The 19,706-nt window shown below is 36.9% G+C and overlaps 2 protein-coding genes and 1 long non-coding RNA gene across 7 annotated transcripts in view; 1 reads left to right on the top strand and 2 right to left on the bottom strand.

Moving 5' to 3' along the window:
- The window catches only part of LOC308614818 (ankyrin repeat domain-containing protein 26-like), an 86,770-nt gene that overhangs the window by 4,156 nt on the left and 62,908 nt on the right, over positions 1 to 19,706 (top strand). The gene's annotated exons all lie outside the window — the stretch shown is intronic.
- On the bottom strand, positions 11,158 to 13,749 carry LOC308614032 (ATP-dependent zinc metalloprotease YME1L1-like; the record flags this gene model as incomplete). The annotated part of the gene is made up of 4 exons (XM_081228248.1): positions 13,644 to 13,749; positions 13,478 to 13,551; positions 12,746 to 12,832; positions 11,158 to 11,301 (listed from the first exon to the last, which is right to left on the bottom strand). The coding sequence occupies exons 1-4, from the start codon at positions 13,708 to 13,710 to the stop codon at positions 11,158 to 11,160; spliced, it is 372 nt and encodes a 123-aa protein (XP_081084374.1). The 5' UTR covers positions 13,711 to 13,749.
- Positions 14,833 to 17,421, bottom strand: LOC308614832. Its single transcript, XR_014015441.1, has 3 exons — positions 16,936 to 17,421; positions 15,921 to 16,076; positions 14,833 to 14,931 (listed from the first exon to the last, which is right to left on the bottom strand). It is a non-coding gene; the product is annotated as an uncharacterized lncRNA (long non-coding RNA).

The raw sequence follows: 19,706 nt of genomic DNA, 5'->3' as shown, positions 1-19,706 counted from the left end.
AAGTTAAAATTTCAGCTGTTTTACTTCCATACTTCTCTCCCATAGAATCCAGACTATCCCCTGTGTCCCTGACCCCCCAGCATTGTGAGGATATGGAGCGTCAGTTGGCAACGTGCCTACTTTAGCCCTTCCAACGAGGGTCTTTGCTTCCTATGAGGAGAAGGCACTGAGCTTATTTTCTCTTATTCTTCTTATTATTCTCTTATTGGTACTGAGCTTATTTTCTCATGACTACAGTCAGCCAGCAATGCACTTCCATCTGCAAGAAAAATGGGTTGGCATCTCTACTTCATAAAGTCTTAAGCCGTTTTTTGCTCCAGAGTCTGTGGCAAACATAGGACCTCTTAGTTTTATAGGGAGTTGGTACCAAGAAAGGTGTAATGGCCATCCCCTTTGTGGCCAAACTTTTTTCACTGGAAACAAATTAAGCACCTCAGTCACCAACCTGGGACCCAAGTGGGTTCTAAGAGGGGAAGGAGGTAGGGCAAAAGCTTAACATCACCCCTCAGAACCTTGCACGTGGGGGACCCAGTGTTAGGGGAATGAGGCATAGTTACATCCACTCTCACGACTAAGGTGTTCCTTCTTTCATATTTATTTTCTTATTTATATTTTCTGACTTTTCAGCAATAAACATATGTTGCTTTTGCATAGACATATAGTGATTTGTTTCTAGTTAAAATAAAATAGCTTTAAATATGTTTAAAGAAAGTTAAGATAAATTAAATATTTTCTGTTAGATTATAAAATATATAATTAGTAAATATAAAAATATAATTATTAAATACTAGCCTACAGAAGAATAAGCATATTACTGGAAAACAGTAAGAGGTGAGAATGTATTAACATAAGAGAAACTATACAAATCAATGAGAATGATATAGATTATTAATAACTGGTTTGGGAAAAATCAATTCGTGATAAGAAGTTAACTACATATCTCAACATATACACCAAAAGAAACTCCAGGTTAGTAAAAATGTTTAGTCTTTTTAATGAAACCACTAAATATTTTAGAAGAAAATATGGATGAGTGGTATTATTTGTAAGTTTTTGAAGATTTTCAAACAAAAACAATGGAAGTGTCAAAAGAAAATATCAGTACATTTGGCCACATAAAATTTGTGACCAAAAAATTTAGTATAGGGCATTCCCTGGCAGTCCAGTGGTTAGGACTTGGTGCTTTCGCTGCCAGGGCCGGTGCAGCCACACACACACACAAAGTATAAATGGGGCTTCCCTGGTGGCGCAGTGGTTGAGAGTCCGCCTGCCGATGCAGGGTACACGGGTTCGTGCCCCGGTCCGGGAAGATCCCACATGCCACGGAGCGGCTGGGCCCGTGTGCCATGGCCGCTGAGCCTGCGTGTCCGGAGCCTCTGCTCCGCAATGGGAGAGGCCACAACAGTGAGAGGCCCGTGTACCGCAAAAAAAATATATATATATATATATAAATGCAAATACAGATAAGGCATTAACATGCATAATTAATAAAATTAATTAATTTTATTAATAAATAATAAGATACTTAATATTAATAATTAATAAAACATTGTTTACAATCAAGGAACTAAATTTTTTCAAAAGATTTTTTTATGTGTACCGTTTTTAAAGTCTTCACTGAATTTGTTACAATATTGCTTGTTTTATGTTTTGGTTATTTTGGCTGTGAGGCATGAAGGATCTTAGCTCCCCAACCAGGGATCAAACCCACACCCGCTGCATTGGAAGGCGAAGTCTTAACCACTGCACTGCCCGGGAAGTCCCCTAAATATTTTTTTTAATGATCAAAGGATACAATCAGTTCACAAATTAACCATGGGTACCAGAAGCTTTCTACTCTTACTTGATATGGATAGGGGTTCAACTTCATCATCTTGCTTCAAGACAACATTTGCTCATCAAATGCTGATAATTCTGTGGTAGTTTAATCCACCGAGATCTTGATATTCTCACTACCTTACAGGACATCAAATTTACCCATTATGTGGATGACTTCATGCTGATGGTATTAGGTGCATAGGAAATAGGAGATAGTTTGAAAGTTCTGGTCAAAATTTATTTTCCCACTGTTATGATTTATGTTAACCCTCTTAAAAAAATCAGCATTATCCATTTAAAGAAATATTTCCCCCAGAGTTAAGCACAAATCCTAAACATCACCTTGGCATCACAAGTAATTTACAAAATGTAATGCTAACCATATAATCAGTTCTAACAGTGACCAACAGCAGCTTTGGTGGATAAATGAAATTTGTGATTCGGGGTACTGAGAAGCATAGTAACAGTTCACTTTTAGAAAAGGTATATTTAAAAATCAGGTGTATTTTTAATAAAACCCAACCAAGAGAGACATTCTTTTTACCTTATATGTACTCCTTTAACAACTCTTTCTTCAAATTTTATATGAGAGGATTTGAGATCTTATGACACTAAGAAGAAGCATGAACCTAAGAATCTTAAAATCTAACAAGGATGAAGAAGCATACAGAAAGCGGAACCAGGGTACAAGTATGCACTTGCCCTCCTATCAACTTCCCAAATAGGAAGAAAAAAAATCACATTAAGTTTTGATAAATTTTGAAGTCAGTTTTCTTTGTGCTATAACAGTATAAAACATTATCTTCCAGCAAAATTAAAAATAAAAAATTATGAACCTTTTGGCCTAGCAGAGTTAATGCTGACAAGATGCTTCTACTTGGTGGGAGCTATGCTCCCTCCACCAGGAAACATTGTGCATCAGGCTTTGCATAGTTTTTTTTTAAATTAATTAATTAATTAATTAAGGCTGCGTTGGGTCTTCATTGCTGCACGTGGGATTTCTCTAGTTGCAGCGAGCGGGAGCTACTATTCCTTGCTGTGCGTGGGCTTCTCACTGCGGTGGCTTCTCTTGTTGCAGAGCACGGGCTCTAGGAGCGTGGGCTTCAGTAGTGTGGCACGTGGGCTCAGTAGTTGAGGTTTGCAGGCTTTAGAGTGCAGGCTCAGCAGTTGTGGCACACGGGCTTAGTTGCTCCAAGGCATTTGGGATCTTCCAGGACCAGGGATCGAACCCGTATCCCCTGCATTGGCAGCAGATTCTCAACCACTGCGCTACCAGGGAAGCCCCAGGCTTTGCATAGTTTGATTCACAAATTTCTTATAATCATTCAGTCATTTGATATTTTGGTTATAGTTGATTTGGGTTTCTTTTTAGATAACGATGCTTATTTCCAAATAATATAAACAGTCTCTCTTTTGTTCTTCCTGGAAATCCTTTAGCAACCATCTTTTCCAATCCTCCATATTTTGTCTCTTCTTTCTCCGTCTTCTCGCACCTCTGTCTCTTTCATCACCTAGTTCAGAACTTCCAGGAGAGTTATACAGACATTCCTAACATCTCAAGTTTACCAACAACTGGTCTTTAACATGCCTCAGGACTGTGAATGGAGGCAACTGGTTGATCAAAGATAAAACGCATCTTGTATGAAATCAATCCAGAATACTTAAGGAGTTTCACATGCTGCAGGTCTTAAAGTTATCTTTTTATCCAGTTAACAGATCCTTCTATGTAAAAGATACTGTTAGCCTGGCACTCAGTCCTACCTTGCACATTTTATCTTCCAAAAAAGAAGGCAGATTTTCCTCAGGAAGACATTCCATCTTCTTTATTGTTACAGTCACTGCTATATTTTCAAAGACGAAAAAACACTTACTACTCATATTCTCTATGGCATTATTTAACCATCTATGGAGAATCTGACCCATCTGTTCCAGTGCTCTGCCTGTTGGGGGAATTAGGATCAATCTACTGAATGCCTATTATTCTTTCACTCACTGAAGATTTTTTAGCTGTCTACTTATAAAGCACTGCATTTAGTCTTAGAGATACTAGTGTTCAAGACTCCTTCCTAGAACTCAACACCAGGTGGGAAAAGGCAGACACAGAAACAATAAATTAGAGAACAGCTTTTTTCTTCTTCTTCTTCTTTTCTTTTGGCCACGCCATGTGGCACGCAGGATCTTAGTTCCCTGACCAGGGTTTGAACCTGTGCTCCCTGCATTGAGAGTGTGGAGTCCTAACCACTGGACCACCAGGGAAGTCCCCAATAACAGCTTCTTATGCACATACAAATCAAATGCTATGGAGAAAAACAGTTGGACACGTAGCCTAAATGGTAAAGGGCTATAGAGCAAGACTAAGAAGTCATCAGCATACAGATGATACAAAAATATAGAGAGAAGCTAAAAGGACCAAGGATATATAACCTTAGAGTTTACCAACATAAAATGGAGAGCAAAGAATAAGATCGCACAAAATAATTCCTGAATTTTAACATAATCATAAAAATGTTATCAACAGAATAAAGGGGGAAATAAGAGCTGTAATCAACTAAAAGCAGTTTCTCTTGTCCCCATTTTAACAATAAATAGATCATTCTACTAAATCCCTAGATTAGCTATTTCAATATTAAAAGTATTAAATTGATAATGATTATGGAAATATAACATGACTAAATTGCATAGGAATTTTAAGGGGAAAGAATACTGAACCATAATATAGTACAATAAAATATCATATAAGGGGGAAGAGGAAATAAAATCATATAAAAATACCAAGACATTTATGTTGCTTCCATGATGTTTTGGATATTGCAAATAGTGCTGCTATGAACACCAGGGTGCATGTATCTTTTCGATAAATGTCCACTGACAGGTGAATGGATAAAAAAGATGTAGCATACATATACAATGGAATATTACTCAGCCATAAAAAAGAATGAAATAATGCCATTTGCAGCAGCATGGATGGGCCTAGAGATTATATTAAGTGAAGTCAAGTCAGAGAAAGACATCATGATATCACTTATATGTGGAATCTAAAAAAAATGATACAAATGAACTTATTTTATTTACGAAGCAGAAACAGACTCACAAACATAGAAAACAAATTTATGGTTACCAAAGCGGATAGCAGGGGGGTGGTGGTGGGAGATAAATTAGGAGTTTGGGATTAACATATACATACTACTATATATAAAACAGATAAGGACCTACTGTATAGCACAGGGAACTATACTCAATATCTTGTAATAACCTATAATGGACAGGAATCTGAAAAAGAATATATATAGATACATATGTATAACTGAATCACTTTGCTGTACACTTGAAATACAACACTGTAAATTAACTATACTTCCATAAAAATTTAAAAAAATACCAAGACATTAGAAGCTTTGTTAAAATAGTTACTCACACACATATCCCATACATGATTATGATGGAAATTACACAAATATTTCAATTTTGAAAAATCCTATGAATAGAATTATATCACCCAGAAAAGTGTTCAATCAAAAATCTGTTAATATATGTAACCACTATTTTTGACTCATGGGATATAATTAGAAGGCAACTTCATCTCCCACTACCCTTTTAAATATTCAGAGGTTCTTCTCCCAACCCAGGTTGAAAACTCTTACTCTCAAGTAATAAGAAGTCCAGAGTTGCTTTAACTCACAAAGCACTGAAAAACAATGTCCAGCCCCACATAACATACAGAACTATAAAAATGCCAAGTCAGAGTTAATCAGCTAGGCCATGCTACAGGCAGACCACCTGCAGTAGGGGTGGAAGGCAGGCATGGTCCCCTCCTTTCCTGCCTCATCCCATCCTTCCTCCTTCAGCTGGCTAATTATGGTTTCCCATGCTGCCAGGTTCAGAACTGCAGGGGGCGGTAGAGTTCTTGTGTGAGATGGTTTTGAGCAGTCTGGATCTGGCAATTGTTTTAAAGCTGACTCTCTCTCTCAGGGGCATTTCTGTGCCCACAGCTGTTCTCACCTGTAACTCCCTTGATCTAAGTGAATGTAATCCATTCTTTCTTCTTAGCTCTTAAGGAATCCAGAGCCCCGCTTTGGACTATCCTGTTCTGAGGCCTGTTCACGCCTCTAAGTGGCTTTTTGTGCGGTATCCAATGTGGATCCACCACCAGGGCTCATTTTCTCTCTTTCATGCTTGACTAACATCTGGTCCTCGATAAGCACTCAAACAGTCTTTGTCAAAGCAAATGCTGAGAGTGCAGAACAGTCTCAACACATTAGCAGTTCTTCTCCTGTCCTGAGCCAAAGTAACCTACGAGTTCCTTCAGATTCCAGGTTCCCTGGGTATGAGTTACATACCTGCTCCCAGAACTGTGGGAGATTAGATTCATATCGAGTTCCCCAAACCAGGTTTTACAACCTCTCTGCCTCTCACCCTCTCTCTTTGGCAGCTCTGTAATTTCTTTTTTCATGAAATACATTCTCAAATTCATAACAGATTAGCTACCCATTATATTCCCATATGAAACATTGATACATAACTAAATTAAGTTTCTGTTTTAAAAGGTGGGGAGGGGTGTGTGTTGGGGAATCACATTCTTGCCCAAAAGAATAGGGATTCATGTGACAAAATGGGGGCAGGGGAGAATCTGCATAGAAATAAAATCCTCAGTTCAAATGTATCAACTCTCCAAATTTTATGTCCACGAATAGGTGTTATTTTTTCAATTCAAAGATCAAATCTACATTCCAACATATTTTATTAAAATATTACATACTTACATTAAGAAAAATGCTTATAACTAGCCAGATTGTAGTAACTCAGTATTTACTTTAAAATGAATATGAACAAAGAATATCTAAAAATAAAACATGTATCAATTACCACAAGTAATCTATTTAATAGGTATAGGTTACTTGTAAAATTCTGGCATTGTGGTAGCTTTCAATGGACAGCTTAAAAAAGTTTACAAGTCCTCTCAAAGTCCATCCTTATTAAACTGATTTGGTTGAAACGTGATTCAGAATAAGCTGGGGAAATATACTTTCGGCATGATGAGGGGAGGAGGTTGACAAATCATCTCCATTTTTTAAAAAGCAGCTATAAATTTGGATAAGCTGTTTAATAAAACAGCCATTTCAGCACTCTGGAAATTAACTGAAGATCTACAACAAACTAAGAAGTGCTTATTCATGAAACCCAGTTAGGGAAAGAACCTGTGAGCCTGTGGGATTACTGTGCTGCCACATCCCGGGCCAGGTCTACGGGTGCAGTAGTTCAACCAGGGCAACAACAGACCCAGGGAACAAGGCTTGTTGTCACTGCCAGAGGGGACTCATTTGATATGATGCATTGTAAGTTAACCTGGGAGCTCAGTGGTAAGCAAACAAGGCTCAGTGAGGTTGTAGTCCTGTTTGGGGCAAACAACAGAGTAGCTAGGGATTTCACTGGAAGTTCTAGGAGGTAAGACAGCCATCTGGGTTGGATAAGCACTCTATATACTCCAGATGTACAGGCATGCAAAGCGGAAACTGAAGCTGATTCAGGCCACCCACATACCCATGGTTGCCAAAGCCTGCACATATGCACAAGGGAGAAGCAAACAAGCCCATCAGAAAGCTCAGACCAGAGCAGACTTGAAAATGACCTGAGCACTGTATGTACTTGCCAGCCCACACAGATCCATTGGCAGAGTGGAGGCCTGACTGATGGGGTTTGAACACAACCTCTGTCCAGTCTTTGGCTATATGCTAAGCTATGCAATCCAGCAGCAATGCTTAGGAAGCAAGATTTATTATTTTAAAAAATGAGTAGAGACATTGGTGACTGCACACTGCCGTGGAGACAGATTTCACAAATTTACTGGTGGCAAGTTACTAAATAAAACAAGAACAACCCTCGGGGGAAAAATTCAGAATTAGTAATTGCTACATTATCTGAAATTCAACAAGATTACAAAGCAACGAAAGAAGAAAGTGTACCCTTACTGAGGAAGAAAAGCATTCAATAGGAACTGAGTATCTCCAGATGTTAGAATGAGCAAAGACTTAAAAGCAGCTATTATGAACATGTTCAAAGAACTAATGGAATTCATGTTTAAAGACTTAGAGCTATGATGAAAATGGTGCAATGCATGAAGAATCTCAGTAAAGAGATACAAGGTATATGAAAGAACCAGATAGAAACTTGGAGCTGAAAAATATAATATCTGAAATGAAAAATGCAGTTGAAAGAAGAAGAAAGAATCAGTGAACTTGAAGCTGAATCAACAGAAAGTATTCAATCTGAAGAGGAGAGGGAGAAAAGCAATGAAAAAAATGAACAAAGCCTCAGAGACCAGATCAACATGTAAAAGGAGAATCCCAGAGGAAGAGAGAAAGGGCAAATAAATATATTTGAAGAAATAATTGCCAAAAACGTCTCAAATCTGATGAAAAACATTAATCTACAGATCCAAGAGGTTCAACGAATCCCAAGTAGGAAAAACTCAAGGATATCCACACTTATACACATCATAGTCAAACTGTTAAAAGACAAGACTAAGAAAAAATTCTTGAAAGCAGCAAGTGAAAACCTATTGGAAAAGGAGACCAAAATTACCATTAACAGCTAACTTTTCACCAAAAATAATGGAAATCAGAGGCTGTGGGACGACACACTCAAAGTGATTAAAGAATAAACTGTTGGGCTTCCCTGGTGGTGCAGTGGTTGAGAGTCCACCTGCCGATGCAGGAGACGCGGCTTTCTGCCCCGGTCCGGGAAGATCCCACATGCCGCGGAGTGGATAGGCCCTTGAGCCATGGCTGCTAAGCCTGAGCGTCCGGAGCCTGTGCTCCGCAACGGGAGAGGCCCAACAGTGAGAGGCCCGCGTACTGCAAAAAAACAAAACAAACAAAGAAACAAGGCAAAATAAAGACGTCCCCAGATAAAGACAGAGGACTTAAGATTATATAAACCAGTAGTTAATAATTGTATTAAGTTGTTGTAACACGTACAGATGTAACATGGCAACAATAGCACAAAGGAAAGAAAAGGAGATATACTGGAACAAATTTACTGCATTGTGACAGAATTAAACTTGTATTATTTTGAAGGAGCCTGTGATTAAGAGTGATAAATGCGTACTGTCATCCCTAGAGCAACTGCTAAGACATAACTCACAATAGGAGGAACAGGGAATTTCCTGTTAGTCCAGTGGTTAGAACTCCGTGCTCTCACGGCCAAGGGCCCGGGTTCAATTCCTGTTGGGGAACTAAGATCCCACAAGCCATGCTGTGCAGCCAAAAAAGAAGAAGAGGAACACAGGGATCTCTTTAGATATGAGAAAAACAGAAAACAAATAGCAAATGGCAGATGTAAATCAACTACATAAATATTAACTATGAATGAACTAAACACCCTACTCAAACAACAGAGATTTTCAGACTGGATTTAAAAAAAACAAGATTGGGCTTCCCTGGTGGTGCAGTGGTTGAGAATCCGCCGGCCAATGCAGGGGACATGGGTTCGTGCCCCGGTCTGGGAAGATCCCACATGCCGCGGCCAGCTGGGCACGTGAGCAATGGTCACTGAGCCTGTGCGTCCAGAGCCTGTGCTCCACAATGGGAGAGGCCACAACAGCGAGAGGCCCGCGTACCGCCAAAAAAAAACCAAAAAAACAAAAAAACAAGATCCATATGATAAAGGACTTGTCTTTAGAATATGTGATCTCTTACAACACAGAAGACAACAACCCAAAGAGGGGAGGGAGGATTTCAACAGACATTTCTCCAAAGACGATATACAAATGACCAAAAGCCTAGCAGAGGATGTTCAAAATCACTAGTCCTAGGGAAATGTAAATTAAATCCACAATGAGATTCTACTTCATACCCACTAGATTGGCTTTGTCAAAAGGACAAGACTATAAGAAACACTGAACAAGATACGGAGAAATGGGAACCTTCATACACTGGTAGTTGGAACATTAAATTATATAGTTACTTTCAAAACAGTTCATCAGGTTCTTAAAAAGTTAAACAGAAACTCACCACATCACACAGCAATTTCTAGAAGTCTACCAAGACAAATGAAAACGTGTCCACGCAAAGACATGTATACTCATATATATATATAAACACAGAGAGAAGGGGAGGGAAGGAGGGAGGGAGGGAAGAGAGGAGGAAGGGAGAAAGGAAGCAGGGGCAATAAAAAACGGGCAAATGAAAATAACTGGTATATCTGAATCAAGGGTATATGAGAATTCCTTGTATTATTCTGGTAATGTTTCTCTAAGTTTGAAAGTACATCAAAATTTTAAATTACCCAAATAAAGGGCAAGAATATCATGTAGCAAGCTCCCTCTACCAACCTCAACGAAGACCATATACAGCTTAAAAGTTACTAGAAAACTGTAGGTAATTTTAATAAAATCATTTCAAGAATATAGTATGGTGGTAAAACCACTACAATGTGCTCTAAAATAATTTTTCTACTGAGTTAAATAAAGTCATCTGTAAATTCTGTAACAACACATTCATATTCACAAAATCTGACTGAAAAATAAACACAACTTTCCATTTCTAACACAGCATAATTCAAAAGTTCACTCTGAATGGGACTGGGTTTTTGGTTTTATTTTGGTTTTAACACAAAGCATAATTACACAGTTATTCATAATTTGAGGTGTGTTACTTGTTTATTTAACAAAATACTGCTGCTCTGAAGTAAACTTCATTTTCAGAGTGATAGTAATGTTAAAAAAAAAAGACCATGAAAATGCAAGCTGCATTTTAAAAAGCTTATAATAATCATTTAAATTCCGATGGTATCTGTAGGTTCACAATTCTCTACTCTTAGATTTTTTTAAAAAACACTTTATATATGGTCAATCTAGATCATAATTAAGTGCATCTTAATGAAGTTTCCACTGATGTATGTAGAAATATGATTTACCAATAGCCAAATAGCATCATTTCTTTATCAAAGATAAGTGGTACTATCTAGGAATAAAGACAGTCCTTCAAGAATTTTATTTTCCTAAGTAAAAATACTTCCCAAGAGCTAAAGGCACAATTTCTATTCACATCTAGCACTGTAACCAACCATAAAATCATTACTTATTTTCAACTTAATAACTGATTGACATTTCTCAAACAAGCTGTTTTCAATCCTGATAGTTCTTTATTTTCTTTAATAAATTGCTGTTTGCAGTAGGTGTCCATCATGAGAATAATCAAAATTAGATAAATGTGACAAAAGACTGACAAAGTGTTTCACACCCTTGAGTGATACCAAGAATGGGAGAAAAGTGTTGCAAAATACGACTACTGCAGTGCTACTTATGGTCTTGCAATACAACCAACAATGCATCAAGAGCTATCATCTCACATCCAATTTCTTCCCCTCAGGAACAATCTGAATCTCTCTGACATCCAAAGTCTCATAGTTCAGTAAAGCTTCTGCTAGATTCTTGTGCTCTTTTGCATGAGTCTTCAAGATATGTTTTGTTCGCTCATACGAATCCTGAAATACAAAGCAGATATGTAAGAGGCAGAAACCTTAGGAGAAGCACAAACCCTAAATGAGATAAAAAGCCTTTATGCACACTAAAAAAACTATAAAATCTATTGACTTCTAGTTATGAAAGATAAATGCATTTAAAAGCTTGGTTCCCTAAAGATAACTCTTTCATACTTTCAAATGTTACATTTTTAACCTCAACGTCTATCATAGAAATAACTGAGGACTACTTAAACAAAATGCTACTTAAGAAATAAAAGTATACACTGTACTCATCTGCTTTCTAAATAAGGTCTGTGAACACAGAAATCTATTTCTCTTTTCAGTATACGTGCTAAAAGGAAGGGGAGTTTGCTCCTTTTGCCTCTTGAGATTTAACCAATTTACTCAATCTAGAATGGCCAGAAAAGATATAATTTCCATTCTTTCACTTGGTAACACACTCACCTCTCAATACTGTAACACAGTATCATTAGCGGTGATCCCTGACTTCCATACATTTGATTTTTTTTGCAACCCACCTTGAACTTTTCATTTAAATCCTTCAACTCTCTTTCCAAAGGTGAGTCTGAATTAAGTTTATCAGCTTATTAATAATGGCAGTAATAACAGTTCATTTTTGGCAGTGTCATATTTGCCTGTACAATGTTTCTGCCAATATTTTACTAGCAAATTATATTTTTGTCCTTATAAAATTGGGTGGAAAATGTAAAAATGAATTTACCAACACCAAGAAGCACAGGTCATATAAACACAATACAATTACTAGACATTTTGAACATAACCATGTCCAAGTAAAATAATCAAATTAAAGAAAATACATAAAATATTAGAAATATATCAGCTAAAGAAGAACTGAATATTTAAATCACAATGTAAATTGTTCTGGGCTTCCCTAGTGGCACAGTGGTTAAGAATCCGCCTGCCAATGCAGGGGACACGGGTTCAATCCCTGGTCCGGGAAGATCCCACAAGCCGCGAAGCAACTAAGCCCGCGCGCCACAACCACTGAAGCCCCGCACTACAGCCACTGAAGCCCGTGCCCTAGAGCCCATGCTCAGCAACAAGAGAAGCCACCGCAATGAAGAGCAGCCCCTGCTCACTGCAACCAGAGAAAGCCCACATGCAGCAACAAAGACCCAATGCAGGCAAAAATAAAATAAATAAATTTATTTAAAAAATACATATATATACATACATATATATATATATATATATATATATATTAATTGTTCTTAGCCTATGGCCAGAATAAAATAAAGATCCAGTCTATGATCAGGGGTTCCAGTCTATGTCAAAGATCCAGTCTATGACATATTTAATCACGGCGGCAATGGTGCACCTATTAACTTTATAACAGACGAACTTTAGTTTTTTTTCAAGCACCCAAATATTTAGGCACATTTTGACTAAATAGATAAATAATCATTTAATAAAAGATCATTACCCTCAGAAGGATTCTGGTTTCCTGTTCAATAGCAGATTGAGTTTCTGGACTCAGTTTCCCTGTATCACTGTAGGTCATAACTCCAAGCTAAAATCAATGAAAAGAAAGAAATCCAACAGAAAACCCTCCAACACTAATGTATGTAACAGAGGAAGTACTATCCTATACATAAGAAAATACATATCATGGGGGCAAGTAAAAAATACAATATAAAAATGCCCTTGAGGGCAAAAAAACTTCATTATTCTTCTGAAAGTATAATACTAAAAAGTGTGAGCAAGAGGGAAAATTTTAAATCCTAAGTATCGTCCTGAGTACCTTCTTAGAAAACCTTAGCAGGTATTCTAGTCCAGAAATCCACAATTCACAGAGTACTGGAATTGCTTTATGGAGCCACAGTGATAATGTAGGAACGTGAAGTATGTGGAAAGGGCAAAGTAAGCAAGCTCAACAAGTAGGTCTTCGATGTCATATGAATAAAAAAAGCTAAAGAATTTATATTATCATTTGGTTAATCCATGAAGTAATAACTCTTACTGTTTGAGCAGCTGGAATGGAAAGAGTATGTTACATTTCTCAGAAAATGACATTTAGTTTAGAGTCAGCTTTGTTAAATCCATTTGGAATGAGACAGGGGAAAATCTATCAATTTATAATGAGAATCCTCTCTCACAAAGAGACACTTGGCACATAACATTTGATACATGAGGAAGGATTAAAATTAGCCATTACCTTTTCACTCATTCCAAATTTGGTGACCATCTGCTTTGCTATTTGGGTTGCATTATCAAAATCACTGGAAGCACCTAAAATTTTGAAATATACATAAAACTCAAGTTTAAAAAAATCTTTAAACCAACAAACACAATTTGAACCAAAGCTATTCTTTACAGCCAACCTGTTGTAATATGATCAGCTCCAAATATAAGTTCCTCTGCCACTCTTCCTCCCATACTGACGTCCATCTGAGCAAGAAGCTGAGCTCTAGTTTCGTTCCGTCGATCATTTTCAGGGAAACGGTACACCCAGACAATTGAAAAACAAAGAAAAAATTCAGACACAGTTTTGAAACACTTACATTAATGACCTGAATTATCATTTGTCTCTCATGACCTTACTTAATACCATGATGCTGAAAGCTCAGCGGCATTTAATAGAGATGGTCATGGTGATTGATTACCAAACCAGCTATGTATAAAATGAGGAAAGCAAAAGTGCAGTTTATAAATAATAAGTAGTTAATGCTGAAATACAACTGTTTGTCCCTCGTTGCACAAAAATGTTTAAAACGTCTATAGAGACGTCCCTGGTGGTGCAGTGGTTAAGAATCTGCCTGCCAATGCAGGGGACATGGTTCGAGCCCTGGTCTGGGAAGATCCCACATGCCGCGGAGCAACTCAGCCTGTGCGCCACAACTACTGGGCCCGTGCTCTAGAGCCTGCAAGCCACAACCACTGAGCCCATGTACCACAACTACTGAAGCCCGCACGCCTAGAGCCTGTGCTCTGCAACAAGAGAAGCCACCACAATGAGAAGCCCACGCACCGCAATGAAGAGCAGCCCCCTCTCGCTTCAACTAGAGAAAGCCCGCATGCGGCAAAGAAGACCCAACGCAGCCAAAAATAAAATTTAAAACATAAATAAATAAAAATAAATGTCTATAATAAGAAAGATATGAAAATGAAACTTGTACTCAATGAGAAAAAACTTAGAAAAACTATTGAACCAGTCACTATGATACATAATTTCTTTCGAGGTGAAAAGAGCAACTACATATTTAAGAATTATATTTTGCTGTCATTCCTGAATTACATTTCATAATGTAAATATATTATCTGAAATATTAAGGATATCCTTTATTAGCAGGTAAATTTCACAAGTATGTCTGATTTCAAGACAGTTGAGGAAGCTAAAGAAGAAAGTATCAACACACCTAGGAAGTAGTAGAATTTTCTTTTGAAATGTTTTCATCAGCAATTTCCTACATAAGCTCCTGGGGAGCACTATTTGAAAGGAAAGAAAAACTAAAGATACATGTCCAAGTGTTGGCCCTCGTGGCATGATTGTAGCTTTGTTGATAAGCATAGCATCTTTAGTGTAATATGCAATAATAGCGTGACCAGATTCATGATACGCTGTGATTGTTTTGTTTTTGTTATCAATTTCCACACTTCTACGCTCAGGCCCTAAGAATAAAAATTTACTTAAGTAAAATACTCCATTAAGAAGGTATATTTAAATGAATGAAGCTCCTTTGTCTCAAAGTCATTCTTAGAGTCATATGATTTAATATCATTAATAAATATTTTAAAAGTTTGAAAGTTTAAAAAATGAGTAGATTCCACTCTACAACACATGTAAACCATAATTTGTCAACTGAAAACCAAACTGTAAAAACTATCATCTTAATCCTTATATCAAAAGGAAAAGCTGTATTCTATTTCTAGAAAATAAACTTCTAATTTAACAGGAATATCATAACTAACCTGTTTTGAAGGCAATTCAAGATTTAAAGTAAAAATTAAATTCTGAAAAACAGTAAAATTAACTATTCTTTTATCAGCAATATCAGACAAGAGGAAAGACATGGGCACTCATGCCCCCCGACGAGTGTAATATAAGTTATAATATATTTGTTCTGTAACAGGCCAAACTGTGTTGCTCTGTTAGAGTGTATATTTGCATGTTTCTATACCTTTCTTTTTATAAACTTTCTCTCAAAATTAAGAGTTTTTTCTCGGACTTCCCCGGTGGCGCAGTGGTTAAGAATCCGCCTGCCAATGCAGGGGACACGGGTTCGAGCTCTGGTCCAAGAAGACTCCACATGCCGCGGAGCAACTAAGCCCATGCGCCACAGCTACTGAGCCTGAGTTCTAGAGCCCATAAGCCACAACTACTGAAGCCCACGCACCTAGAGCCTATGTTCCACGAGAAGCCACCACAATGAGAAGCCCATGCACCGCAATGAAGAGTAGCCCCCGCTCGCCGCAACTAGAGAAAGCCCGCATGCAGCAACGAAGACCCAATGCAGCCAATAAATAAATAAATAAAAAGTTTTTTTAAAGAGTGAATTACCAGCAAACCAAAAATTATCAAGTGGCAATTTAAAAAAAAAGAATTTTTTCTCTAACATAATGAACAGTATAAGATAGGGAAAAAAAAAAAGAAAACCTACCCATTAGGATTTTATCTTTGGAAAACTCTAGTTCCATCATGGTTACCACGTCTTTTCCATCAACAGCTGCCTTTAAAGCAGCTTGTTTCACAAGATTCTCCAACTCTGCTCCAGAAAAGCCAACAGTACTTCGAGCTATGATTTCTGGATCAACAGCTATGTGCAGACAGGACACAATATTAAAATTTCAGAAGAGCTAATAAAAAGCTCTTCATAAAGAACTCACATTGCAAAAGAAAAAAGAAGATAGCCATCATGAGCTGTAATTTTACAAAAGCTTACTTCACTAAATTCTAAGGGGAAAAAGCCAAAACTGCTAGTAAACACACCATTAAAATTGTCATTGGGACAAATCACAAAAGTTCTTATATTTAAATAACTTTGTGATAAACAGAGAAAGGTAGAGTTGCCAGATAACGATTTACAAACCTTTAATTATGGCCTAACCACAAACTGAAAAAGCACATTCATAGACATTTTGTTTTCAGAATTTCATCTTGAAATAACTTTGGACATAAAAGCCCCCCTTATTATCGGAAACATATTTGGTTTTAAGAATTGATTCAGATGTCTTTGAAAATACTGCAGCTTTAATAGCTGCTTTTATTACTCAGGTAGTTCCATAATATTTCCATGTGTTTTGTTTTATAGTTTGCTTCCCCTCTTTTGGCCCCAAAGTGACTATATCATGAGGTACTATGCTCATAATATACAGGTGCTTTTTATATGATTTTATATTTTATATTCATCTAAAGAAACATTTATACATAGATTTCATCAAGTATTATCTAAGTACTCAAAAGAAAACTTTCTTTACAATCGGGATTCAAAATGACAGAAACTCTGGACACACATTAATGGAGAAATGGACTTTATGGACAAACAAGAGGAGAGAAAAATAGACCTTTAAAGGAATTTGTCTTTTAAGACATCCTGAGTAAGGACCACAAACAGGGTGGATTGATATATTACCATTTTATGGAGATAATGTCTGTATCATCGAATTAAGACTTACACTGATCAAACTTTATTTTATTGAGATACCACTTCAAGATTTCTGTTCGACCTTTTACATCTGGCCTGGGAACTGTAACCTGCATGTCAAAATGACCAGGACGTATTAAGGCGCTAAAGGGAGAATACAAAAAGAAAATATAAATTAATAAGCTGACTGTGCTGAAGGTCAAGTTAAACAGGACTGACATCCTAAAGAGAAGATGGAAAGACAATGGCAACCAATATTTATTTTGAACATAAATATTCAGATTAGTTCCTTATAAAACGTGGCTCAAAGAACAGTTTCAATAACCAGAAGGCAGAACACAGGTTCATATAGATAAATGTGTGCATCTAGATAGCATACAACCCTTCAGAGACAAAGACATGCAAGTCAGCCAGTCAAGGAACAAATAATTCTACAGCAACCTATTATGAGAGCTACACATCCATCTTACTGCTATTAAATACAAAATGTTAAACTACAGTCTTAGGCAAGAACCAACTATTAGATCAAATGAAAGTATGAATAACTTCTATATAATAAAACCAATAAAAATTTTAAACTATAGTAAATTTTATTCTAAAAATCCTCTCTACCCCCCACCCAAAAGCTTTGTGATGTTTAAGTTGTGAGAAGATTCTTTTAGCAGCTTTACTGAGATACAATTTTCATATCATAGAATTTGAAGTCTAAAACCCAGTGTTGTTTTTTTTAACATCATTATTGGAGTATAATTTGCTTTACAATGTTGTGTTATTTTCTGCTGTATAGCAAAGTGAATCAGTTATACATATACATATATCCCCATATCCCCTTCCTCTTGCATCTCCCTCCCTGCCACCCTCCCTATCCCACCCCTCTAGGTGGTCACAAAGCACCGAGCTGATCTCCCTGTGCTGTGCCGCTGCTTCCAACTAGCTATCTATTTTACGTTTGGTAGTGTAACCCAGTGGTTTTTAATATATTCAGAGTTGCCCAACCATCACCACAATCTAATTTTAGAGAATTTTTACCCCCTCCCTCTCTTCTCCAGCTGAAACAACCCCCAAATCTACTGGCAGTTATTCCCCATTTTCCCTAACCTCTGGCAACCACTAAATTCCTTTCTGTTGCTATGGATCTGCTTATTCTAGACATTTCATATAAAAGCAATCATATAATATGTGATGTTTTGTGATGGGTTTCCTTCACTTAGCACAATATTTTTAAAGTTCATCACTATTCTAGAATATGTCACAAAAATTTTAATACTTACGTATCTAATGCCTCTGGGAAGTTTGTGGCTCCTATGATGATAACTCCTTCGTTGGGCTTAAAACTATTATAAACAAAAAAGGACCTTTTCATTGAAAATTAAAACAGCACACATGTAGAAATGTTCTATGCAAAACTGTTTATCGTTAATCTTACTAACAGCAAAGAAAAGGGATTGATCTTTTTAATGGCCAAAATGATAAGGCATCTCTAATTGTTTTCTTAAAATGCCAGTGCACTTCAATAAAAGTGTTAATAATAAATCACCAAGTCATCTGTGGTTACATACCTTCATAATAATTTTTCTAGTTAGGAAGAGATGACCTGACACAAAAAGCTTGAGTCCCCGACTAATTTTTGAAAAACATTTTCAAGTTTACCAATTCAAATTATTTGCTCCTAGACTTCCAGAGTGTCTTACATGACTTTAAGAAACAATTTTTTGATCTACAGCAACACTCAAAATAGGGTTTTATATTTCTTTCGTACATCATAGTAGTACTTAAAAATGCCTTATAATTCCATAATCACATAAACATTCTCTTCTACAATTTAAAACTTGTCTTTTCAGATTAATTTTTGAAAAGGAGTGTTCTTGTAGTCTCTTGAGTTGGTGTTTTACAATTAAATCTTTTCATTAAACTTAAAAATGCTTATTGCTCTAATATCCAGGAAATGAATATTTGCACATATTCGTGAAAGAGTATATTTCATATCCTTAAACAAATGTTGCAATATATAATCAAAAAATTGAATCTCATAGTTTTCTTCCCCAGTCTTGTTTATATTTTCAAAAGTTCAGAACTCTGCATAGGTTTGCATCATTTAATTATACCAGGTTAGTATATTTTACAGATATTTATCTTAACATCATATGCTTTTCCTGAATACGTTTATCTATTACTAATCCAAATGCATTTATCCAAATCTTTCTTCTAAGTCCCCTGGGTGCCTCAAATTTGTTATGCCCCAAACTGAAGACATTGTCCCTGATGCTTTCCTCTTTCCTGACTCTTTGTAAGCTACTCTGTCATCTGTCTTCCCCATCCTAGTAGATAACATCACTGAAATACCAAAGCAGGAAAAATCCTGGACTCCATCCCTCCCTGAAATCACCACATCCTGTTGCTCATCAAGTTCAGTATTTTCTACCTGCTTACCATTTTTCATTTCCTATTACTTTCTCACTTATAATTTTGAAATGCTCTTTTCTAGTTTTGCTCCCCTGATGTTCATCTTTACGCTGCTGCCCGAGTGACCTTTCTAAAATATATCTGTGAAGATGTAACACCTCTACTTATGTAGTGGATCCCCATCACGTGAAGGAGAAAGTTCATGTTCTAGGAGGACACTTGCTTTTTTTGGTTTGGCTCTGATCCTCCAGTTTTGTCTCTCCATACCATTCCCGGTAACTGTGTTCTAGTTTTCCACGTGGCTTGTTATGTTGTTTCATGCCTCGTCCTTTTGCTCAGGCTGCCTTTTCTAGAATCCCCTTCACATCCCCGCTCTACACTGTGTGTGTCTTTTATGAC

The sequence above is a fragment of the Mesoplodon bidens genome (assembly GCF_964165515.1).
Source record: "Mesoplodon bidens genome assembly, chromosome: 3".
Classification (NCBI taxonomy): domain Eukaryota; kingdom Metazoa; phylum Chordata; class Mammalia; order Artiodactyla; family Ziphiidae; genus Mesoplodon; species Mesoplodon bidens.
The sequence above is the reverse complement of the archived record's forward strand: the minus strand, read 5'-3'. Positions and strand labels throughout refer to the sequence as shown.